General features: G+C 33.2%; 1 protein-coding gene across 8 annotated transcripts in view; it reads right to left on the reverse strand.

Moving 5' to 3' along the window:
• spz5 (spatzle 5 Toll-1 receptor) overlaps positions 1-27,484 on the reverse strand; it is a 90,003-nt gene that overhangs the window by 42,279 nt on the left and 20,240 nt on the right. For all 8 annotated transcript variants that reach the window (XM_073980731.1, XM_073980734.1, XM_073980733.1 and 5 more), the window contains exon 3: positions 6,369-6,483. In XM_073980731.1, coding sequence (XP_073836832.1) covers positions 6,369-6,425 — 57 coding nt within the window. In that variant the 5' untranslated portion in view covers positions 6,426-6,483. The remainder of the gene's footprint in view (positions 1-6,368; positions 6,484-27,484) is intronic.

Consider the following 27,484-nt stretch of genomic DNA (forward strand, 5'->3'; position numbering starts at 1 on the left):
ATTTGAACTGCTTCTAAATGATGCTAAATGATGCTGACTTTTTGAAGCCAGATTTACAGTGTTTTTTGAAATTTTCTTCTAAACTCATTCCGCAAACAGGTTTTTCAAAAAATCGTATATAGGATTGTAGTACTTGCGATTCTGAGGTATTTGATACGTATATTGTGAATGTAGTCTGCACAGCTTCATAGAAATCTGCATCCAAATGCGGAAATTTTGTGCGAACATTTTTCTAAAAATCATAATTTTCGGGTCTCATATTTGTAACATTTTAGTTTTTCACGTTCCGGATCTAATAAATCTTTCCCCGTGAAAATCCATCTACTAAAACGCGAGTTACGAGAAATTCCAAAGTAGAAAAATCACCTAAAATTGGTTTTGAAAATATCGCGTATTTTATCGCGTTTTCTGCGGATCGTTTCCACTGCAATGAAAACACTAGTGCAGCATTTTCGTTTTAGCGAAAACAGAGATTTGAAAGCTTCACTGATAAGGAAGCTACATTCATTTTATCCCAAAAAATGGTGTTTGATGGTACACCCACGGTCCTTGATTGATCGCCTACAAATAGATATATATCGATGTAGATTTTCATGTTGGACACTGAAATCGGATGCGGACAAAAATTTTATGCACTTTGCGCAAATTAGCGATATTTTATAGGTTTTTTAATGCTAAGATGCAGCCGATGCTACATCTTAGAGTTCAAATTATATTTCGAAAAATATATACAACTTAATAGATATGGTCTTGCTGTACATGAAAATCGCATGCGGACAAAATGATTTTGATAATTACGCGATTTACACGTATTTTAAAATGCATATAAATTAAAATGGGTTATTTGACCTCTATTTTCATTTCAGAAGCTTCGTGATATATCCTCATCAACCCAATTACCTTCCCTGATGGGAAAGCTTTAATACGAATGTCAATAAAGCAAAATCCGTCTATTTTATTTTGGGATTTAAGCAATATGAGAGAAGTATTCCTATAGATTTTTACAATATATTCTACTACATAATGCATGTGAAAAAATATTTTTTCAAACAAAAACTTATTTTTTTGACCAAATTATTTGCTTATTTTGGCTGTAGCATCGAAACTGGAACACCAATCTGTATGATTGTAGTCTCATTTGATTCGCCGTGAAGTTTTGATCCACAAAACATTTTCATGAAATTTTATGACCACTAAATGGGCCTTAATTTTGAAAAAAGTTGACTTATATTCAATAATTTATCAATTTTATGCACATTCCGCGAATTCTGTGTAACATTTTGCAGGTATTATGCAATCTACTCGCTGAAGTCACTTCGAGAGAACTTTTTTGTAACAATTGTGATCATTAAAATAATAAGCGTTTTTATAATATTTTCTTTCTTAGAAAGCGAAATAAAAGCGGCATAACTTTTGTCCGCAACAACCAAAAATTGGCTCGCGACCAGATTCGTAATGGGAATTTTTTTCTTAACCTACATATCAAAAATCATTGATGTAACGCGAAAAAAATGTATCCTTTTTTCTGAAATGGAATATGAAATAATTTACAATATTCGTGATATACCTGCAAGACAAAATATCACATAAAAACGAAAAGTGCAAATATGTGCAGGATGTTTCGATGGAAATTGGTAAAAAACCCTTCCATTTTTATGAAATGATAAATTTCACGGCCCAACTCGATCTTACTCACAACTATTTTCATAATTTATTGTGAAAATTGATCTTGAAAAAAATTAACAAGTACGGACATCAATTATTAAAGAAAGCACAATTCATTGGCGACACTGAACATCTTAAATACGTTTCACATACCTTTTATTATAATTACAAAAAGAAAATATTTAATAACCGTTGTTTATTTTGCAAATTATCATAGATTTATAAACAACTTAAATATTAAAAGAAATAAAATTCCAAATAGGGTCACTTCGACCTGCTTTTATACCCACTTATTAAACAAGAAATGTATATATTTTTTCATAACTACACGTACTGGGATCCTATAAACAATATCTGACCCTTTTTAGTGTAAAGTGATAATTATACCCTACACCACTATGTGGGGAGGGTATTATAAGTTGCTTTTGGCTATGTGTGTCCGTCCGTCCGTCCGTCTGTCTGTCCGTCTGTCCATCTAAACCTTGTAATCACGCTACAGGTCGCAATTTTGATCGGATCGTCACGAAATTTTGCATGTTGATGGGGGTCCCGGAGTGGAAGAAGCCTATTGATTTTGGTGATGGTCGGGTAATATTTAGAGGTCGGAATGGGCAAAAAACTTATGTGGATAAAATGACAACGTTTATTTCCAAAGCGAATATCTCAGCTTCTGTATGGGGTATACCAAAAGCAAAACCTGACTATGAAAGCAGAAAATATCGCCTTTCTAATGATGTAAAGTAGGTTCTCGTGGGTGATCGAACAACGAAGATATCACAATAGTCGCAAAGAAAATCCAAATTTTCATGTTTGCGATTTTAATTATAATGATGAATATCACAGCTTTGGTTGGGGACTTTCCAAAAGCAAATCCTGACTATGAAAGTATAAAATTCCATCTTTACAATGATGCAAACTAGGTCGGCATAGGTGACCAAATAACGGAGATATCGCAATAATCGGTAATACATCCCATTTATCCATTTTTTTGGAAATCACGCTACAGGTCGCAATTTTGATCGGATCGTCATGAAATTTTGCATGTTGATGGGGGTCCCGGAGTGGAAGAAGCCTATTGATTTTGGTGATGGTCGGATAATATTTAGGGGTCGGAATGGGCAAAAAATGAAAAGACATTGTTTGTTTCCAAACCGAATATCTCAGCTTCTATAGGGGGTATACCAAAAGCAAAACCTGACAATGAAAGTAGAAAATATCACCTCTTTAGAGATGTAAAGTAGGTTTTCGTAGGTGGACAAACAACGAACATATCGCAATAGCCGCTAATAAAACACAACTTTTCATTTTAACGATTTTAATTATAATGACAAATAACACAGCTTTTGTTGGGGACTTTCCAAAAACAAAGCCTGGCTATGAAAGTAGAAAATTCTGTCTTTACAATGATGCAAAGTAGGTTAGCGTAGGTGGCCAAATAACAGAGATATCACAATAGTCGGTAATACATCCCATTTTCCACTTTTAAGGAAATCACGCTACAGGTCGTAATTTTGATCGGATCGTCACCAAATTTTGGGTGTTGATGGTGGTCCCGGAGGGGAAGAAGCCCGTTGATTTTGGCGATGGTTGGAAAATATTTAGGGGTCGGAATGGGCAAAAAACTTATTTGGATAAAAAGACATTGTTTTTTTTTCAAACCGAATATCTCAGCTTCTATAGGGGGTATACCAAAAGCAAAACCTGACAATGAAAGTAGAAAATATCACCTTTTTAGCGATGTAAAGTGGGTTTTCGTAGGTGGACAAACAACGAACATATCGCAATAGCCGCTAATAAAACACAACTTTTCATTTTTGCGATTTTAATAATAATAACGAATATCACAGCATTGGTTGGGGAAAAGCAAAGTCCGACTATGAAGGTAGAAAATCCTATCTTTACAATGACGTAAAGCATGTTGGCGTATATGTCCAAATAACGGATATATCGCAATAGTCGGTAATACATCCCATTTATTAATTGTTTGTAATCACGCTACACGTCGTAATTTTGATTGGATCATCACGAAATCTTGGGTGTTAATGGGGGGTCCCACAGAGGAAAAAACCTATTGTTTTTGGTAATGGTCGGATATCATTCAGGGGTCGGAATGTGATGGTTGATGGTTGGCGAACTTCCCACTTTTGCATTTTTTATTTGAGTTATTCTGACGATGCACTTAAATGCGTTTCAATAAAATTGACCTGTATTATTGAAGACATTCAGAGCAAAGGCGCTAAGCTTTTCTAATTTTAATATTTTGAATGAATTTTATCGTTCAAAAGCTTATGCACAGGGGTAGTGGTGTAGGGTAGCACATAGTCGGCCCCGCCCCACTATAGCCTTGGCTCACTTGTTTTTTTCGATTTTTGGCCAGGTTTTTTTGGAAAATCGGACACTGTGCGTTGGTAAAAATTCTAGATTATGATAGTTCCTAACATCGGTATTGTTAATGATTTTTAAAATATTGCGGAATTTCGCAACTTCTTTTTGTTTCGTGTGTTTGGAGCGAAAGACGGTATTTTTCTATTTATAATTACAATGCTTGGACAAACCAAATAAATCGTTGGAACAAAAATAGACATTTTTGTTTCAACAAAAGCCAACAGCAAGCGAAGAGCAAAAGAGAAAATGGAATGGGTTATTATTTTTGTTCTGTTTGGACGTTAATGCGAGAAAGGCTACGAGCATTTTTTTAACCACTGGCTTGTTGAATAAATAAATCAATGTTTTATATGTTTCTTAAAGCAATGGTGCTTTTTAGTAAATAAAATGTCCAACACATTTTATAATTTGAATTTTTAAAATTGAATCGAAAATGGTGAATGGAAATATTTTATTGGACAAAGAAGAAATCGCATTTAAAAGTTTTAATAACAGAAATGCATTTATCGTACCTATTTATTACATTATATAATCATTTGATTCCAGATACCTATTTCCCGCTAATGAGTTTATCGTTGACAGGGGAATGTGTTTCATTTCACAATTAACGAAAGGCGTTCAACGATGTTTCTGTATTTTACAATTATAAGTTTTTTGTTTTCTTCTTTCTAAAGGTGTTACACTACATTATTATTTCAATAAGTGTGTTATGAATTTCTTGTACGATTTAGAAATGTGTATGTACGTATGCATCTGTTGTTGCATTTCTATGCATTTCAATAAAAGAAATAACCACCATCATTTGTGAACGAGTGTGTTTGCTTCTGTTTTTTGTAGCATTGGGGTTTGTGTTTATTTTAAATCCAAACATGATTGTTTAAGTCTGGAATACTACCCCAATGGATATATATTTTTTTGCATCCAAACATATATTTATTTGTTTGGCCTTAAACATATATTTTTTGTATACTAGTTTGTAGGACCAAGCATATGATATGGTAGGGACTGTTGCAAACATATATATGTTTGTTTCAAAATATGTTTGGGACATATGTATGTTAGATCGACCTTTTGTGCTCTGTACAATCGAGCCCTATGTGAATGAAAAAATACGTATTCAAACGATACAGTCGTGTTTTTTTGCAAATAATGCGTTTCTGAAAAATAGGCATAAGATTTATGTATATTTTCTGAAAATTTTAGGAATATAGGAAGGACCTCGTTTTTTCTTCATAGTATGTTGGCTCAGACCCAGAGCAATAACAATCACCTGATATTTTAATGATTAACTTATCTAAATGCCATCATTGAACCGTATTATGGAATAGAAGTCGTAGGAATTTGAAGTTTCTCGATCAAAAATACCCCATTTTCAGTAAAATTTCAAGTTTATTGTGCACCATCTCTCTTCATTCCTTCTTTTTTTTTTAGTTTTTTTTTTTTTTATAAAATTAAAAAGAAATTGTCAGTTTATGCCAAATTGTTAACGTATTATAGACAAGCTTTTATAAGGTCTTATTTCCCCGGTATTAAAGTCATAGTTCGACCAATTTTAGCGTTTTAAACTTGAAATAGCTTTTATTTATTCCAATTTTAAAGAATTGTGACATTAGCATTCAAAATTTACATTTTTACTCAAGTTATTAAAAAATGTGCTATTCCGATGAAACAATTTAAACTGTACAACTTTTGGGCTGTTTGAAAGAAAATTAAAAAAAATTATAACGGTACGTTATCGAAGCCAAACCTTCTGTTGAAAGATACTTCATAAAATTACAAACCAAGATATATAAACTTTCCCGAGGTTAGTCCGCGGATATCGACTAAACTGAAGTAACAAAAAGCAATTTGAAATGTTCTATTGACATGAAACAGAGTGTATATAGAAAATAATAAAGTAAATTCACTTATGTGCGTAAGTAGCTATTATAGTAATATTTTGAGCTTTTAGAGACTTATTTACGGTGGGCGTAAAACATGAAATCAGTTGAATTAGAATTAACCTAACTATTATAAGCAATTGGGGTATAGAGGCGTGTTTCATTTAACATTGGCTAGTATTGTAGCTAAATTGCTGGCCAGCATAACCTGGAATGTTTAGAAAAGTGGATTTTTTCCTAAAAGGTAAGGAGAATCTCAATCTTCAACTATTTGGCGTATATGCCGCAAGAGATGAAAATACCAAGTTGAAGATGATATCACAAAACGTGGTATTCGAAATTGGTGAAGTAAAGTAGAAGATCGACGCGTTTGAAAATATATTCCTAGTTCGTAAATACATTGTTGTTGTTTTCTTAGACCATTGAGGAAGTACTTACCACATAAATTAATGTTAATCCATTATAACTAAAAAGATGACAAATAATACTCTTCATTGTTCATACATGTGTCTGTCTGTATATCTGCATTGGTATTTGTTTCGCGCCTAATCACCTGCAAAATAAAAGAAAAACGAGACATAAAAATTTCAAGAAAACAATAGGTAAAACAATTAACTAAATGACAATAATTAAGTTGGCGATACAAAAAGACCTTTTATTTTTATGCAAATGGATAGGGCACAATATTAGCTTCCCATACATTCACACATATGTATATGTATTCATATATACATACATATATATGTATATGTGTATGTGTAAATGTGCCTTCACAATAGCAATGGGTGATCAATTGTGGCGATCTGTAAAAAATCAATCAATCAATCAATCGCCCCCATTGAAAGAAAGAAAACATTGGCAAAATAAGGTGTTAATTTGTTCGAGGCAATAAAAGCCACAAAGTGCGTTAATGTGTCACACAAGGGAACCAAATGAACGTTGGAACATAACAAAATAAAATGAAGCAAAGTTGGCGTTTATTTTCGAGTTTAGTGCTCGTGAAAACTAATGAATGATTGGCTTCCAATTTTGTTTGTCTTTTGTCCAATTTAAAACATTTATTTTTTTATTTTTAATGTGGAACTGAGTTCCATATGAACAGCCCGTGTTTCTATACACTCAGCATTTATGCTAACGAGGCAAAATAACTCAAGAATTGATGAACGGGTTTGGTCCAATATTTGAGCCAGATTGGTCCACTCCTTCAGATACATCCCCCACAAACGTGAATAAATGTTCGGAAAATTTGTGCGCGCGATAACTCTTGAAATAAGTAACCGAGTTTGTCCGTACTTTGCACATAATGAAATTCTTTTGGGTACCTCCCACACAAAATTTCGGAAAAGTTCACTTTTAAACCTCTCGAATCGCTTCGATTTTTGTTGCAGCCACTTGTATTCGCTGCCCCCATTACGACAGTAAAAGTTTTTAAAGGACATGTCCATACTTCCTGAAAAAATAGCCCGAAAGCTGTAAACAACCCCTACGGTATTATGGGGCGCAAGATTACTCTCGAACGAATCAGCCGGTCGCACGGTGGTCGAAAGCACTGATCTAGCGGCGCGAAATTAATAACTTGCAAACGTATTGAGATACGTCACTGAAATTTGGCACAAACTCAGTTTGTACCTGTGGGTAATAATGGGCCAAATATGAACAATATCGGCTGATGTTTTGGTATAGCCCCCATATAACGGTACCTTAAGATTTTCGGTATTTTGAGCATTTAAGCCACAATTTCGTAGCAAATTACCTGTAATTTGGTACTTAGGGTTCCTAGTGGTCAAAAAATAATTTCACCAAAAATTATGGACATAGGTGCACGTTTTGATATATTTTGAATATCATGACCACATTTTTAAACAAACTTGGCTGTAATTTTGCATTCCGTGTTCTCACTGCGTATAAAATCTTCTTACAAAACATTTTCAACACAGATTTATGTTTCGATGTAGCCCCTTTTATGGTACCCCCGATTCGTTAAATTTGTACTTGTTATCCCATATTTAATAACATATTTAGCTATAATATGGTATTATAGTGTCTCCGGGGGTAGAAATCCTCCTTGCAAACATTTCTCAAGATAGGTCCATATTTTGATTTAGCTCCCATACAAATGCACAGTTAAATTTGTATGAATTTCATGCAAAATCTCTTTTTTTAAAAGTGCAGTCATCAAAAGATTTGCAAATATTTGCAGCCCAAATGTGGTTATTCCGTATCCAGAGAGTCCAATTTCTTTCCCCAAAAAATAATCGAACATAAGTTCGGCTAAGTTTACAAGATCCACTCTATGGAACAAGCGCGTACAACCCATAAAAACACAAAAAAATGAATTTTTTGAAAATTTATTGCTATATAACTAAGTACCTCCAGACACCAAACTAATTTTTATAATTTAAATCTCACCCTCTGCTATTAATTGAATATAAATCTTGTCCAGTTTCATTACGAATGCATTTAACATTTAAACAAATATGAAGTTAATATTTTTGCAACAATTTTTTAAAATCTGATGCAACAAAAACTCTTGCATTTGATAGTGAATAACTGAGTGAGTGTTTACAACAACAAAAATTAATAAACAAAATCTTTGTCTGCGAAGTGTCTGTAATCGATACAATGGAAAATAATTCGCAATTTTATAGTTCGATTTTTTGACTTTTGCGCCGCTAGATCAGTGGTTTCGACCAGTGTGGGTCGGTCCGAAATTTGTCCTTCGTAAACTTTTGACCAAATTTAGTATAAGTTTGAAGGTCAGCCCCACTCCTTCGGGTACTCTCCCACAAAATTTTAAACTTTTCGATAAGATGGTACGCGCTATATCAGTTCTCGAAGCACCCAATTTGGTCCAAATATTAAATTTCGTAATATTTTGTCCAAATATTATTTGGTTTCGAATATGGTCCATATCGGTCTTATCCTTAGGGCATCTTCCCCACAAAAGTTCAACATTTACGTTTAAGTGCAGTTTACGGTCTGTTCGAATATCCTTTGGCAATGTATTCTGATGGTACTCTTTGTGGTCCAGTTTACAGCGACATTATGTTTTTCATGGGCAAGTCCATGCTTCCTGACGTAGTGGTCCGGTGACTAACTGAAATGACTAGAGGGCGCGCTATCTATCGAAAAGAAATTACTCCCCAAATAAGATCCACTCCACGTTCAGGTACCTCATCCGAAAAACTTTTGAGCTATAATGCAAATATATACTTTCTTCGGCAAGTTGGTACGTTCAAAACGGGCAACAAAATCTGAAAACCTCCTAAATACATAATTATTGGGAAAAATGATTTTGATTGTGTAACCGGTAGTTGATCTGCCCACAGATGTAAGTATAAATTCACATAGGCTGAGGGTATATCTCTGTCGGCAAAGCTGACTGATACTTTTTTACTTGTTTTTTGTTTAATTTAAACCTTTACCGTACTATGTGTTTATCACTTGTACCGACCACAAAAATGAGACACACCCGTTCTTCTTAGCGATTGACACTAAATAGACCTTAAAGCAGGTAAAATTGAATTTTTCTATTGTTTTTATTCTAAAATATACCAAGAAAATAAAACAAAATCAAAATTCTACATTTTTTCAATACACTTATAAATACGAATTGACATACGACATAATCATTTTTTTTTTAAATAAGACATAACTGCCTTAAATGGTTTCTGCTAATAACATCAATTAATAAATCAGATTTAATGCAGATTAAATTACTACTTTCATAAATCTGATAATTGTAAACAGGTGATAATAAATATTTATCAAACGACAACTATCATTCACTTTAATTGCAGGTTTTCAACACAGTCACAATTGTTTCCACAACGAGATTATTGAATGTGAATTATTGCTGTCATAGCACCCAGCACGCTTCTTAGTAGATTATCAGCGATTTAAGTTAGTAGGAACCCAGCTTGGTTGCTTGCATCCAGACACTCAGTCATTCAATCAGACTGTCTGGTATGTTCAGTCAATCAGTGTTCGTATTGTCAACGACACTTTGTCGTTTTATTCAATGGAATCAAACAAGTTTAAAGTATACTGATGCTGCACAAATCTGCATATTAGAAAATTTATAAGATTTAGTCGTGAAGATATTTTTTCTGTGATTTCATGTTGATGATTAATGAATGGTATTGCAAATACCAGTGCAAATAACTAAAAGATGATGTATTCACAGGTAAAGATGAAGCAATAACGATAAGCATACAGAAATCAAAGTGTTTATAGCTACATATTTGGATGCATTTAACGGAAAATGATGTTCATACATTTTCATAACTATGTGTTAAATTGCATAAAAGCTACGGTGTGAATTTATCACACAGTGCATGGTTGAAGCATTTGAGAGGCCTGGGAGAATGTTATACTTTAAAATTATTTAAATTTTCAACTGAAAAGAAGAAAATTTCAGAGTATAATGTAGAATTTCAAAGTATACCAAACTAAGGACTAAACTTAACCATAGCCGGAAATGCAGAGAATTTTAAGATTACACGCAGAAAAATTTATGTTAGAAATATGTTTGGATCCAAACAAATTTATGTTTGGGACCGGTTGCAAACAAATATATGTTTGGATCCAAACATAATATGTTTGGGTCCAAACAAATATATGTTTGCAACATTTTGTAACATATTTCAATTTGATATGTTTGGGTAAAACATATTTTTTATGTTAGAACATTTTTTTCATGAGTGGAGAGAGGATGTTTGTCAATGAGAGTAATAACAGTGCTCTCGCGTCTTCGGAATGCTGTTTTATAATAAAGAGTTGTGTGTATTGTATAATAGAAGACGTAGAAGCGAAGAAGGGGGCTTTGGTGCTTTGATGGCGTGTATGCGTCAAACTCGTGTGTTTCTTGTTTTGTTGTTGTTAAGAGCAGGCGAAGAGGATAAGAAGAAATGGTATGAATTATTTTGTTTTTTCTTTCTTCAGTGTTTTAGGTGTCTTTGTAGAGTCAAGACGGTAAAGTGAGTGAATAAATCAGTGTTTTTTGTTTTCTTAAAGAAATTGTGCTTTTTAGTAAATTAAATGCCCAATACATTTTATAATTGAATCGGATAGTTGAATGGAATTATTTTATTGGACAAGGAAGAAATCGCAGTTAATATTGGTAATTACATACATACTTATGTATATTTGAAATACGGCATATCCATATTTGTTTATTACATTACATAATCATTTGATTCTAGATGCCGATTCCCCGCTGATGATTTCAACTATGAGGACAATTTGTTTTATTTCACAACTAAGGAGAAGCGTTCAACTACGTTTCTATATATTTTTCCTTTTTAAATGTGTGACTATTTACAAATTATTTCAATCAGTTTTTCTTTTATTAAAGTGTGTTATGTATTTCTTTGGAATTTTGTATGTACCTATGTATGTGTTTGTTGTTCTTTTGCCTTTCAGTAAACAACCTCAACATTTGTGTGTATACTATAGAGCACTGATGGGCAAATTGCGAGAGACTCATGTATTTTTTACACTTTTGTGTGTGAGGCAGAGCATTTCTGCCCATCAGTGCTATAGAGATAGCCAGTGAGTTCTTACTGAGAGCAATTGAGCACACATTTTAAAGTGTTTTACATTGAATTTTACGCTCCCTTGCTCTCAGTAAGCGCCCACTGGTGCATGTGTTTGTTTTTTTTTTGTGCCTTTGGGCTTGTATTTTTGTGCACCCAAACATATAAAATGTTTGCACCCAAACATAAAATTGTTTCCACCCAAACATATCTTTGTTTGCACCCAAACATATATATCTTTGCACCCAAACATAAATATCTTTGCACCCAAACATATATATGTTTGCACCCAAACATATATATGTTTGCACCCAAACATATATTTGTTTCCACCCAAACATATATTTGTTTGCAGACCCAAACATATATTATGTTTGGGATTGTTGCAAACATATATATGTTTGCTGCAAAATATGTTTGGGACATATGTTAGAGAGGCCGTTTTTTTTTTGCGTGTAGATAACACTGTACAACCTAAAAAATAAATACCATATGAAAGGGCAGCTTATGAACGAAGGCCCTTAAATAGAAGACAGGTGTGTGTTGAAAATTTAGGTAATGGTAATTTTTTTGAAAAAAAAGCCAAAAATTTGTTAATGTCTGCCAGATATTTGTACTATATGTCTTTGAATCCATCATAATAAAAAAACAAGTTCGAAAGGCGTTAAGTTCGGCCGGGCCGAACTTTTTATACCTCCAACCCACACTGTATTGAAATGTAAATATGAACAATTAGTAACTACTAAGCGCTTTTTCAACGTTAAGTATAATTCCTTGGAGGAGAAAAATATCTTAACTGACGATAATCACTTTATACGGATAATTTTCTGTGGGGAGGTTTTCTACCCATTGATATTCCAAAATACCAATGTTGCAACACGCTTTAAGAGAGCTCATCGTTGTTCTTTCTATCCTCTGACTAAACACAATACCAAATTACAGCAATCTCGGTTCGAAAATTTGACAAAAACCACTCGAAATACATAAAATTGGGCAATACCGGTCCATGGGGGTTAGTCTAAATCCTACATATATGTATGTACATTAGGGTGGTTTTAAAAATCGATATCGGAGTTTTTTTTTTTGCTTTATTAAATGTTATGATTGCCAAAGTTTGAGCACAATCGGAGTATGTTAACACGTGCCACTGGCGCCTCAAAATTTCCATAGTAATTTGTATGGGTCCAAGGGTTAATTTTCACAAAATTGCTCTAAAGGCCACATTTATTGTCGAATCGAAGAGATATTTTTACTAGTTCATTTCTGTGGTTAAACAACTAATCCTAAAAAAATCTGAAAATCGGCTGGATTTTAATATAAGGCCAATTGGCCAAATATGATGCTATTGGAACAATAACAAATTCTTATCCTATTTTCATAATTTTTTATAGGATTAATTGTTTTGCAATGCAATGAACTGGTAAAATGTTGTCATCGATTGGACAATAAATGTTGCCTTTAGGACAATTTCGTGAAAATTCACCTTTGGTCCCATACAAATTACTATAGAAACTTTGAAGTCCCGAATAAAAAATCCAACATCGATCTTTTCCCTTTGAGTTAAAACCAGTTTAATGTACATGGATAGTCTTGTTGCTAGTAAGTCTTCTATCTTCTGGGAACATACAAATTCAATTAACAAAGAATTCGGTAGGAAAATGTGACTAAAATCTTCAAAAAAATCTTAAATTGGGTGGTACACTTACATGGGGTCTTCGGCAAAACGTGGACGTGTGTTGTCTGATTTTTTGCAAGATTTTTGCACCCAACGCAGACTAAATACTAAATTTCAGACATTTCAGGGCGATATTAAGGCCACAACTTTCAAAATGCGGAAAATCGGGAGGTACTGTACAATGGGGGCTACACGCAGAGAAAAAAATATGATTGATCCAACAATATTCGAAGAGCAAAATATGTATTGTAAAGACATTGTTAAATTCCAAATGTAGTATAGTGATTCCAACAATTGGATTTTGTTAAATCCAAAAATTGTTTTTGTCAACTGGACAATAGTTCTCTCTTTTCTTCGACAATTTTTTCTCTTCTCTCGCTATTCGATGCCGTGTTGAAAAAAACAATTATGGAGAGTTTTGTTTGTATGACATGATGCCTTTATCTTTGTTTTTGTGTGTATGTATACCAACAAGGAGACTCTTGTTTTTATTTGTTTCTGTTTTGTTTCATTCTTCTATCTTCATTGTGCTTTGAGGTTTGGTGTTATACCGGAGTTTGTTATGGTGTTTAATTATTCCTTATGTTGTGGTGGGTGCTTGTGGCTTTTTGTTTGTCTTTGTTGTCAGCCAATGCAGCAAGCCATGTATTGTGTTCATCAATGATTGCAATATTATACGCGACATTTATATCCAAGTTATGCGAAAAGTGTATATGAGAAGTATATACACTCAAATCAAAAATTTCTGGGCTGGTTTTCTGGGTTGACAATACTTTTTGTAAACAAAATTAGATTATAATAGTTCCTACAATCGGTATTGTTAACGATTTTTACAATATTGCGGAAATTCGAAAGTTGTTTTTGTTTTCTATTTTTGGAACAAAAGATGGTATTTTTCGATTTGGATTACAATGTTTGAACAAAACAAATACATTTTTGGAACCAAAACAGATATTTTTGTTCCAACAAAAGCGAAAAATATTTTTTCTCTGCTTGTATATGAAGACGTGGACCTATACAAATTTCAGGTGGATAGTTTTATACCCCTAACGAAGACTAAATACCAAATTTCAGTCATTTCGGTGGACCTTCAAAATATTGAAAATCGGGGGGCACCGTTCTATAGGGGCTATATCAAAACGTGGACTTATACCGACAGGAATGGCAGATATTGCGGCTAATAAATTACTGGAAGAATGTGTTGTAGCCCCAAAGTTGACCACATACTAAATTTAAGCCATTTCGGTAAGATAATGTTGTTAAAATCTTAAAATAACGAAAATCCGGAGGTACCGTTCTATGGTGACTGCATCCAAACTTGGACCTATTCAAATACAAATTTTTGTGGGAAAGGTTTTTTAGCTGTGAGATAATGTGCTTAAACCTTCAAAATATCAACACGTGAACCTATACTGACAAATTTCTGGGAGAAAGTTTTGTAGCTCCAAAGAATATTAAATACCAAATTTCAGCCATTTCGCTTAGAGAATGTGCTAAAATCGTCAAAATACCGAAAATCGGGGGCATCGTTCTATGGAGGCTATATCAAATCGTGGACCTACACTGCCAATTTTTTGGGGGAATTTGTTATGCCCAAAAAGAAGACTAAATTCCAAATTTCAGCCATTTCGGTGAGAAAATGGGGCTAAAGCTTTCCAAATACTGATAATCGGCAGTACTTTTTTATATCAACACGTGGACCGATTGGTGGGGATTTCTAGAGTAGTTCTCAACTATTTTGAACTCCAAATGCCAAGCTACAGCCATGTAGATAAAAATATCAAAATACCTTTAATCGGGTAGTATCGCTATATGCGGGCTATAGGAAAAAATAGACATATTGGCTTTGGTTTTATATTCATGTGTTTTCATACAAATCTGAAAAGTAAGCAAAGTTTTAGTTCGATTGGTTAACTGCAACTGTGTAAAAAGAAGTTACTAGATTTAAACAATACAGACAACAAAGCAAGTTAAAGAAAACACTGTAAAAACAGAACAGTTTCGTAGTATACTGGAAAATTTGATGTTGTCTAGACGGAAACTCGAAGCCACAACAATAATTGTGCCAAGCGGACATGCTAACCATTGCATTTACTTTTCCGTGTAAAAAATCATTCATTTGTACGATACTACAACATTTCAATGTCAATTGCATACTATCGAATTGTGATGAATTCATTTGAAATCATTTATAAAAATTGGTGAATGCTTTACTTTATTTAGTTTTGCTTTGAAGATGTTCGTTTTCTTTATGGTGAACATAAAAAACATAAATTTGTTGGTAATACCATTGATTGGTTTATGACTTCTAACATAGACTTCGTATGCATTTATTGAAAAGATTCCGTCCGCATGGTTTTAGATATCACAATTGGTTTTAAAAATGCCAGTGTGCATTTCTATTTCATAATTCGTATTTTGTTTATTTATTTTTTGTAGGTAGGGTACTGTAAAACAAAACCATTGTTTTAGTAAACATCTGGATACAAGCCATGTATGGGTCTGTGTACTTTTGTGACACGTACTAACTTGGCTGTAAATGTAATATTTTTAACAGTTTGTTATTAATCGATTCCGTTGTCCCATTGGCGGTAAGCGATTTCTGATGTTGAGTTTGTTGTTGTAGATTCTTTATATTAAGTGATTGTATGAATGCAGATAGCGCCATTTTTTCGTTGGGCTCGGGCTGTTGTTGGTTACGTCTAGTGCATTGAACTTTACGTTAGTTTCTTCATATTTTATGAGTTTGTTTTTTATTTTTTAATTTTTATTTGTGGCGTCTTGCAGAGAAACCTGTTTATTCTGTAGGTGAATTGTTCACGATTGTCTACGGTACTCGAGCGTTAAATTTTTGGGATTTTCGATTTTTTTGTTTGTTTGCGACATTGGGAACTTCCGAGTTTATTGCGAAGTGGATCTGTTGAACAGTGTTATTCTCTATTTTGTAGTTTACGTGGGATTTTTTGCATTGTATGGTAAAATGATTTACATTAAACAAGTTTGAACATTTTCCCATGACTCAATGCAGCACGTTCGTTACTGGTTCCGCAAAAAGAAAGTGTGTGTGTTTGTATTTGATAATGGAAGCAAAGTAAGGTTTTGTCGATGTCAAAGAAGATGAACTGATATACAATGAGTGGTGCTGAATTTTGTTCGATGTCAAGTTTTGTGCAATTGTTGATTATAATCCTATGTTTGTAAGATAAATATGTAGTTAAGGAGGGAATACCAAAGCCACATTTGAAGTTTTATCTGAATTAACTTAAAAAAATGCATGCTTATTATTTATCTCTGCCTTTAGAGATGTAAAGTTATCTACCCAGCAAAAAAAAAAATCCTACCAAAATAATGGGTTTTTATAGTACTTTTTGGTACTCGTTATTCTATAGCCACTAGAAGTTGAAAAATAAGCTACTAAACTTACACTCTAAACTTTTTCTGTTGAATTTCACAATGATAATGATAAGCAACAAGATGAGACACAAAAATGAGTAATTTTCAACTGCTTTGTTCTTGTAAGATTTTACGCAAAATGTGTTTAAAATTTACACACTTTCAGTTGCGATTTTAGACACAAAAGCAAAGCAAAAGTACCCAAATAATTTCTGAATGTGTTTAATAAAACTACATATTGAATACGGAGAAAAAATTGTTTTATTTATGTAAAAACATAACTTATTTCATTTATGTAATTTAAAATACTAATAAAAGTAAATATATATGTATAAACTGTGTATATTTAATTATATGTATATAAAATCTGGTTGCAGACTTCTAAGCCTTAATTAAAATTATTTATTAATTTTTGGCTTTTCCAACCCAACAAAACATCAAAAATAAAAAAGTTACGTCATTGGCAAAAAAAAAAAAACAAAAGTAAAATTATTTACGACACTAAAAAATATTTTACTCTTTAATGCACAACTTTTTCGGCTTTTTAGCAATTTGTTACAATTTTGGTTGACTTTTATATTTACTTCTTCTTGAAATGTAATTTATTAAGAAAAATATCTTCACAAGCTTTCGTCCGCTTCGAACAAAGAACAGCGAGCAACTAACACGTGCTTTTTGAGTTTTGTTTTTCTTCTGCTTGAGTAATACACATTTTTGGTGTGAATGAATGAATTTGCTGCTGTTTGTGTTTAATTTCAAGCACTTTCTGTTACAATTAAAGATTTTGCAACACTTTACGTTGAAATTATGCATTTTTTGTTTACTTTCAAGCATATTCTGTTGACATTACTGTTTAAATATAATTGCTCTATAATTTGTTAATTATTACGCACCTCCTAAAAAATCAAAAAAAAGCACAGTGATTTTCATTGCAATTTTCAACAAATAATTTAGAGTGTATGTTCTGTTTTTAGAATACTTGCGGTGGAATTCGTTTTCAATTTCAACACACTTCGTATTTTTAGTATATTCTATTCCGCTGTCGGCTGGATTTGATCCTGCGAACAACAGCGGAATAGAATATACTAAAAATACGAAGTGTGTTGAAATTGAAAACGAATTCCACCTGATTCCAATTCTGATTTGTAGCCGAACACACTACACACTAGGCCACGCGTATGGACATTAAGGGTTATTGAAACGCCTACATGTGCTTGCATGTGCACCACCAACTGTTCTTTATTTTATTTATTACTAGCTGAACCCGGTGCGCTTTGCTGCCCCGACTACGATAAAATATAATGGAATGCATAATTATATTAACGTTTTTAATATTTTAACGAATAAATATAGGAGATATGAAGGCGTTGTTATGGAGCTACATGGTATTTTTGTATGTTTCAGGAGGTAACACTCCTCCGAAAGCCTTTCCGCCTATAAGTATTCCTAATGATTTAGATATATCATAATAAAACATAAATCTTAAGAAGTCTCTCAAAGATATGATACTTAATAGCTGTAGCCTTGGTGAATTCCTTCCCAACCATAAGTACTTGTGTAAATAATGATGGCTTCTACTGACTGCTAAGTCTTCAAAGTTTCATTGAAACAAACGTAACAAAAACATGAAATCGACCGAAAATATATATGGGAGCTATATTCCTATATGAACCGATCTCGATATAATTTGTCAAATTTATTTTTAGACCAAATCCCGTCTGACATTCCAAATTTCATTGCAATTGAACATATATGGCGTGTTTTGTGCATAGAATACAGAGAATCGGCCGAAAATATATATATATATATAGGAGCAATATCCAAATCTGAACCGATTTCGATATAATTTGGCACATTTATGTCTAGACCAAATCCTGTTACGCATTCCAAATTTCAGCCAAATTATACATAATAGCGATTTTGGTGCACAAAATACAGGAAATCGGCCAAAAATATATATGGGAGCTATATTCAAATCTGAACCGATCTCGATATAATTTAGCACATTTATTTCTAGAACAAATTCCGTCAGACCCTCCACATTTCAGCGAAATTTGACATATATAGCGTGTTTGGTGCATCAAATGCGGAAAATCGGCCGAAAATATATATGGGAGCTATATCCAAATCTGAACCGATTTTGATATAATTTGGCACATTTATTTCTAGACCAAGTTCTGTAACATATTCCAAATTTCAGCGAATTTGGACATATATAGCGTGTTTGGTGCATCAAGTGCGGAAAATCGCCCGAAAAAATATATGGGCGCTACATCCAAATCTGAACCGATTTCGATATAATTTGGCACATGTATTTCTAGACCAAGTTCAGTCACACGTTCCAAATTTTATTGAAATTAGATATAAATAGCGTGTTTGGTGCCTCAACTACATGAAATCGGCAGAAAATCTATATAGGAGCTATATCCAAATCTGAACCAATTTCGATATAAATTGGCACATATATTTCTAGGCCAATATCCATCACACATTCTAAATTTCAGCGAAATTAGACATATATAGTGTCTTTGGTGCATAAAATAAAGAAATCGGCCGAAAATATATGTATATGGGAGCTATATCCAAATCTGAACCAATCTCGATATAATTTGGCACATTTATTTCTAGAAAAAATTCCGTCAGACATTCAAAATTTCAGCGAAATTGGACATATATAGTGTGTTTGGTACATAAAATAAGGAAGTCGGCCAAAATATATGTGTATGGGAGCTACATCCAAATCTGAACCGATTTTGATATAATTTGGCACGTTTATTTCCAGACCAAGTTCCGTCACACATTCCAAATTTCATTGAAATTGGACATAAGTAGCATGTTTAGTACATAAAATAAAGAAATCGGCCGAAAATATATGTATGTGGGAGCTATATCCAAATCTGAACCGATATGAATATAATTTGGTAAATTGATTTCTACATCAAATTCCGTCACACATACAAAATTTGGAGATTGTATCTGTAATAGTTCTAACGATATTTACATACAAAATCTAAATTTTTTGGAGGTACCTTCGGTTTTGATGCTATATCGCCAGATCATCACGAAATTTCAAATCATTCCAGGTCATGTAGCAATGTATTCTAAAAATTTCAGTAAGATCTGTTCAGCGGTTTTCGAGTCTATAAGGCACAAACAAACGTACAAACAAATTTCATTTTTATACCCTACACCACTATGTGGGGAGGGTATTATAAGTTGGTTTTGGACAAAAAGTTTGTAACGCATCGAAATAATGGTCGTAGAACCATACTTATATATACCAAAATGAATGTCTCGACGAGCTGAGTCGATCTGGCTATGTGTGTCCGTCCGTCAGTCCGTCCGTCCGTCCGTCTGTCCATCTAAACCTTGTAATCACGCTACAGGTCGCAATTTTGATCGGATCGTCACCAAATTTTGGACGTTGATGAGGGTCCCGGAGGGGAAGAAGCCTATTGATTTTGGTGATGGTCGGATAATATTCAGGGGTCGGAATGGGCAAAAAACTTATTTGAGGAAAAAGACAACGTTTTATTTCAAAGCGAATATCTCCGTATCTTTAAGGGGTATATTAAAGGCAAAGCATGCTAATGAAAGCAGAAAATATCACCTTTACAGCGATGTATGGTAGGTTGTCGTAGGTGGTCAAACAACGGAGATATCGCAATAGTCGCTTATAGAACCCAAGTTTTCATTTATTCTATTTTAATTCTAATGACGAATAACACAGATTTTGTTGGATACTTTCCAAAAACAAAACCTGGCTATAAAAGAAGAAAATCCTGTCTTTACAATGATGCAAAGTAGGTTAGCGTAGGTGGCCAAATAACGGAGATATCACAATAGTCGGTAATACATCCCATTTTTCCACTTTTAAAGAAATCACGCTACAGGTCGTAATTTTGATCGGATCGTCACCAAATTTTGGGAGTTGATGGGAGTCCCGCAGTGGGAAAAACCTAATTATTTTGGTGATGGTCGGATAATATTTAGGGGTCGGAATGGGCAAAAAAACTTTTTTGGAGAAAAAGACAATGTTTTTTCCAAACCGAATATCTCAGATTCTATAGCTGGTATGCCAAAAGCAAAACCAGCTAATTGCAACGACGTAAAGTAGGTTGTTGTAGGTGGTCAAACAACGAAGATATCGCAATAGCTGCTAATAGAACACAACTTTTCATTTTTGCGATTTTAACCCTCCGTCATGCACATGTTCCAATAGTCACGTACGTAGCGCATGTATCTGGCCAGATACAGTATGTATTTCAGTACATTTATACGAAAAATATGCTATTTTAGTGATAATATTATATTCTTGTATTGTTATCATGCCAGGCAGATATATATTTTCACTTTTTTTGATCTTAGTACATGCTTAACCCGTGTAAAAAAATATGAGAAATAAAACAAGAAAAATTGTATTTTTGTGTTTACTCGTAATGTCAAAAAACTAAGAAGAATTGGTATAAAGTTCATTTCAATTAAATTTAGTAGTTATAAAGTAAGTTTTAATTAATTCTTAATTAAAAAAGTCTCACAAAGCTTCAGGTAATCAACTAAAACATGTATAATCTGATTTCGATTGTTGTAGGCATACCGGATTGGAGCAAAATGTGTGTGTATCTGGTCAGATACATGCGCTACGTATACGATGTATAGATGAAAAAATCTACATAAATTTAGATTGTTGTTGTTTTTTTAAAGTGTTTTTTCATAAAACGATACCTTACAATATTTGTAGAGGGTACCTGGAGACTCAAACCCCTAGCTATATCAGAAATATATTTAAATCGCAGTTGAATTCGTAAAATATCTGGCCAGATACATGTGCATGACGGAGGGTTAATAATAATGACGAATATGACAGCTTTGGTTGGGGACCTTCCAAAAACAAAGTCTGACGATGAAAATAGAAAATCCCATCTTTAAAATGATGCAAAGTAGGTTGGCGTAGGTGGCCAAATAACGGAGATATCGCAATTGTCGTTAATACATCCCATTTTTCCATTTCTTTGTAATCACGCTACAGGTCGCAATTTTGATCGGATCGTCACGAAATTTTGGGGGTTAATGGGAGTCCTACAGAGGAAAAAGCCTATTGATTTTGGTGATGGTCGGATAATATTCAGGGATCGGAATGGGCCAACAACTTATTTGGAGAAAAAGTCAACGTTTTGTTTCAAAGCGAATATCTCCGCTTCTATAAGGGGTATATCAAAAGCAAAACCTGCTGATGAAAGTAGAAAATATCACCTTTGCAACGATGTAACGTAGGTTGTGGTAGGTGGTAAAACAATGAACATATCGCAATAGTCGCTATTAAAACACAACTTCTCATTTTTGCGATTTTAATAACAATGACGAATAGCACAGCATTGGTTGGGGACCTTCCAAAAGCAAAGTCTGACTATGAAAGTAGAAAATCCCATCTTTACAATGATGTAAAGCATGTTGGCGTATGTGGCCAAATAACGGAGATATAGCAATAGTCGGTAACACATCCCATTTTTCCATTTTTTTGGAAATCACGCTACAGGTCGCAATTTTGATCGGATCGTCACGAAATTTCGAGAGTTAATGGAGGTCTCACAGAGGAAGAAGCTTATTGATTTTGGTGTTGGTTGGATAGTATTTAGGGGTCGGAATGAGCAAAAATTTATTTGGAGAAAAAGTCTACATTTTATTCCAAAGCAAATATCTCAACGTCTATAAGGGTATACAAAAGACACTTGAAAAGAAAGTAGAAAAGATCACCTTTACAAAGATGTAACGTAGGTTGTCGTAGGTGGCCAAACAACGAAGATATTGCAATAGTCGCTAATAGAACCCAACTTTTCATTTTTGCGATTTTAATTATAATGACGGACATCACACCTTTGGTTGGGGGACCTTCTAAAAGCAAAGCCTGACTAAGAAAGTAGAAAACCCCATCTTTAAAATTATGCAAAGTAGGTTAGCGTAGGTGGTCAAATAATAGAGATATCGCAATAGTCGGTAATGCATCCCTTTTTTCTGCAACCACACTACAGATCATCAAAAAAATTTCTCACAGAAATAGAAGCATATTGATGTTGGTGATGTCGGTAGTAGTGAAATATAAAATTAAATATTAATTATTTTGGTTTAGTTCGCTTTAAGTCATTTGGTATAAAAGCCAGATAGGTGAAAACTTTCGTATCTCCCTAAAAGAAATGTCTTCGTGTGAAAAGATTATGCATAGAGGTAGTGGTGTAGGGTATCACATAGTCGGCCCCGTACCGACTATAGCCTTTTCTCACTTGTTATATATATATAGATTGTCTTTTTAGGACGAAGGCCATTATTTATGTAAGTTTTTAAGTAATTAACTGAATTAATCGAGCCAACATGGCCTAAGGAGTTTGCACTGAATTGTAATGCCTTCCATTTCGGATAATTCGAAGTACAAATAGAATAATTCGAATTTCCAATGGAATAATTCGAATTACAAATGGAATACTTTGAATTGCAAAAGGAATAATTCGTAACATTTTAATTGCAAATCGATTATTCCATTTGCAATTCGAAACAATTTAATTGTTATTCGAGAAGTCTATTTGTAATTCGAATTATTTTATTTGTAATTCGATTTTTTTCATTTGTAATTCGACTTATTCTAATTGTTATTCGAATTATTCCATTTGTAATTCGAATTATTTTATTTGTAATTCGAATTATTCTATTTGAAATTCGTATTATTTTATTTGAAACAAAAAATTTCGAATTACAAATGAAATGTTTCGAATTACAAATTGAATAGTTCGAATTACAAATGGAATAATTCGATTTAGAAATAGAATAACTCGAATTGCAAATAAAATTATTCGAATTACAAATGGAATAATCAGACAAAGCTCGATTTTTGATACCCTCTATTTATACAAATTTATTGCTTATTTGGAAATGTGAAGTATTTTTGAAGTCTTTCTTCTATCAAGTCTATAATCAGTGTCTTTTCTTCCAAAATGATTAAATTTTATTTTTTATTTTAGCGGAATTTGTGTACCTATTAGTACAATATTTCTCTCTTATTGTAGTAGTAAGTACTAAAAGGACTAATATTTTCTAAAAAGAAAAAAAAAGTAACTTAAATCTGCATTTCCTGGGTGATGGTACCACGGCTATATGCGCTAGAACCTTACCTTGGTGGCGATAATTTGTGGATGTAATATGTTCGATGAACACCTTCTCTCGATTTCACAGTGATCAATTTAGATTCCAAAACTATACATGTATTTCTGTTCCATCATTGAATATATTTCGGTGGTTTAATTGAAGTCATCATCAAAACCCCACACTAGAATATAAATAATGTTGTTTTTGATGCGAATTTGACTAGGAAGAAGTTTTTTACTGGAGAAAGATTTATGAAGAAAGTAGAAACAAACATATATGCAAAAAAATGTGCGATTCACAGTTAAATTTCATTAGTTTTATTTTAGAAAATCATGATATAGATCCAAGCCATCTCCACCAATTGAAATTCAAAACACATTCCAAAATACTTTGTTTTAGGTTGTTGAATGCAAAATGAAGTGTTTATGTACATTGAAGATAGTTTGTTGACCCAATTGCGTTAAGAATACATAACAAACAGACGGTGACAGTGTTTGACGTGTAAAGAAATTGTATTAAGGTCATTGGTAAATTATGCGGCTACAGTCTTTGTTGTAAACTAATCCTAATTGCAAATACATATGAAGAAGAAAACCTGGTTGTGGGCTTCATCAAATTGAAAGTTTTGATCGAATATACTAAAAATCGATGTTTGATTGGCGGAGGAATATTTTTAGGTAATGAAACAACAGTACAACGATGAATGCAATTCCCCGAATTTGAACTTTACAATATATTCTTTAGTACACAAGTAAACCCGCCATCAACTTATAACAATTACGAAGAATATTGTTTTTTTTTGTTGGTCTGTTCCTTTACTTTTGAAAATGGTAAAAGTAGTAAAAGTTGTAAACTGCTCCCATGTGAATTTTATGGTGTCGGTAGTAAAGGAACGCTTTTCGAGTAAAAAGTTGTAAAACTTGAAGATTCTTTCACGTAAAGGAACAGAACTTATATTTCCGATTTGATTTTGGCAAGTTGTGGTACTGACATAACATTGGTCTGTCTGGTTACCCTAAAATTTGTAACAATTGGTACCAATTGTTGCTGGAAGTCGTCTGTTAACACAAAAAACAGCAAAAGAGAGCGATTCGAGAGAGACATTTTGAGAGTTCCTTCACTGAGAGATTGCAAATTCTTGCTGGACAAATTTCTTCTAGCAGCAACTAGCAATTCTTCTTCTTCCTGAAAACAATCAATCATCTGTTTTTAATTTGTTGTTGATTTATGTTTGTGGAAATTAAAAACAATTTTATTGTGGAAATAACATAGTCTAATTGTATTGTTTTATGGAGAACAAATTTGTAAAGTGGAAAAATACTTTTTTGTTCCATTTTCTTTTTTATTTTTAATAAAATACAACGTGTTTGCTTCCTTTATTGGCGGACAAATTGTTCTGTTTTGGCAAGCCAGCTGATTGCTTGCTGGTTTTTGCTGGGAAGGTGTCTGTTTACTTTTTACAATTTTCTAGCAAAAGAGAATAAAAATCCCTTACTCTCTGAGAAAGTTCTTGCTGGGAAAGTAACCAGACAGACTTAATATGTCAGTGGAGTATTGATGAGTTTTTATCTAAATTCACACTAATACTTAATACGATTAATACTTCTTTCTATAGGAAATCGTTTTGAGAAAAAAGGTCAAAAAGTCATAACCCTAATGTACGCACTATACATTATCATAAATACACTCCACGTCAGTAGAATAGAACACCTAATTTTTTGCTAATGTTAGCTTATTTATCCCAAAACGAATGAATCTGCATTTTTAATCTTGTGGGGATTTAAAGTCTATGATGTTCCGTATCAAACACAGAATTAAATATGTTGCTAGCTCTTCGCGTAATGATTTTCTGATCAATTTTCCGATAGTACTATGAAAAATAGGCATTTATTTTTGGTCATCAGGATAGAACAGTCACTATATTTTCGCGAATTGTTGAGATATTAACGCCGAATTTTCTTTCAGTCGATAAAGCAAGGCTTTCTTATCATTTTTACCAAAGAAAACCTATAACCCTCAGTGTATTAAAATAGCGGTTGTTTTCATATCAGATTAGTTTCCTCTAAATCTGGAGCATATTTCCGAACCTTTAAACGGCAGACTTTTTCGCGGAAAACCCATTTTATTGAACAAAACATCATCGTTTTTATAAGAAATTTTGACGTTTTTCATAATTATTTTGAAAATGTTCCATTTTATCAGCATCCGAAGCACTCGATTGTATCCGTCGAGGTTGTCAGTGTCACATTCTATCTTATTGTGAAGAAATATGACATAACTGCGCGACTCCTATTGATATTCCGAGATGTTTCAAATATCTGTCAATTAAAACCCTTTAACGCTGTTATTTCGGTGCCCGCGGAATAATTTATAGGGTTTCTTTGGTAAAAATGATAAGAAAGCCTTGCTTTATCGACTGAAAGAAAATTCGGGGTTAATATCTCAAAAATTCGCGAAAATATAGTGACTGTTCTATCCTGATGACCAAAAATAAATGCCTATTTTTCATAGTACTATCGGAAAATTTATCAGAAAATAGTTTCGCGAAGAGCTAGAAGCATAATTGTTTCTGTGTTTGATACGGAACATCATAGACTTTAAATCCCCACAAGATTAAAAACGCTGATTCATTCGTTTTGGGATAAATAAGCTAACATTAACAAAAATTTAGGTGTTCTATTCTACTGACGTGGAGTGTATATTTACATACACCCAGAGGAAAAATGACACCATACGTGGCCAAACTAACCATATCCGTTGTCGATAGTGTATCAACATCGTTTGTGGTCGAAATGACCACGACGTTGACAATTTGACAAAGAGTTGGTGTCAACGGTGTCGTGATATCGCAGTTGATATCGGAAATTACTCCCAAAAATTTTGACGGACTTATGTCCTTTTTTCAATTTAAATAATTTTGTTTTCAAGTTAAAAGTTAACGAAAAAGCATACCTTCGGCCGGGATTTAAGACTTCAAACATTTGACAGATACCAAATTCGGCTACGCCTTCAAAATCTTTTTTGCCTAATAAACTATTTTATTATTATTAGATGAAGTAGGGATTTGAGACTCAACTCATGGATTGGATAGATGCCAATGAGCGCAAAATTTTCTTCGAAATGTTTTGGGTATTATGTACGCAATTTTTTGGGCCAAATCCCAACAAATTTTGGGAGTAATATCCGAATTTATTGACGCACGTAAATCCCAAAATCATTTTGGAAGTTATCTCCGTGCATCATTAAAAAACTATAGATCGAAAATATTTAAACGCATTTTCTGCAATTACAACTCAAATTTTATTGAATAAATATTTTGGGGTGTAAATGCGTTATTTGGGGCCTTTCTGTATTGTGGTGTTTGGGAGTTTTGAAAATTGCACCCCAATTTCAAACATGCATATTGGTCCGAATGAAATTTTGGTGCGTAAATGCAATATTTTTTCGGGTCAAACTTCCTAGTTTTGGGCGTTGTTATATTGAGACCATTTTTCAAACAATTTTTAAAATTTTTTCAAATTAAAAAAAAAACACTCCAAAAATTGGGTTCCATTTTCGTTTTCGGTAGAGGCGTTTTTTCATGGGACCTTTTTTCTATACTACTGCCCAAAAGTCAAATTTCGCACATTGTATTTTCCCTTATGTTATGTTACATTCCTTTAAAAAACACTTCAAATATAACAAACTTACATTTTGTTTTTGTATAAGGAATTATACCGTTACATGGCAAGCTTTAAAATTGTCCAAGTATATTTAAAAACTTGTTAACGAAATAGGGTTACTTGTATACGTTCAGGATTAAACAAAAGCTAAAT

This window comes from Musca autumnalis, unplaced genomic scaffold (genome assembly GCF_047663935.1).
Source record: "Musca autumnalis isolate F117 unplaced genomic scaffold, ASM4766393v1 scaffold_4, whole genome shotgun sequence".
Classification (NCBI taxonomy): Eukaryota; Metazoa; Arthropoda; class Insecta; order Diptera; family Muscidae; genus Musca; species Musca autumnalis.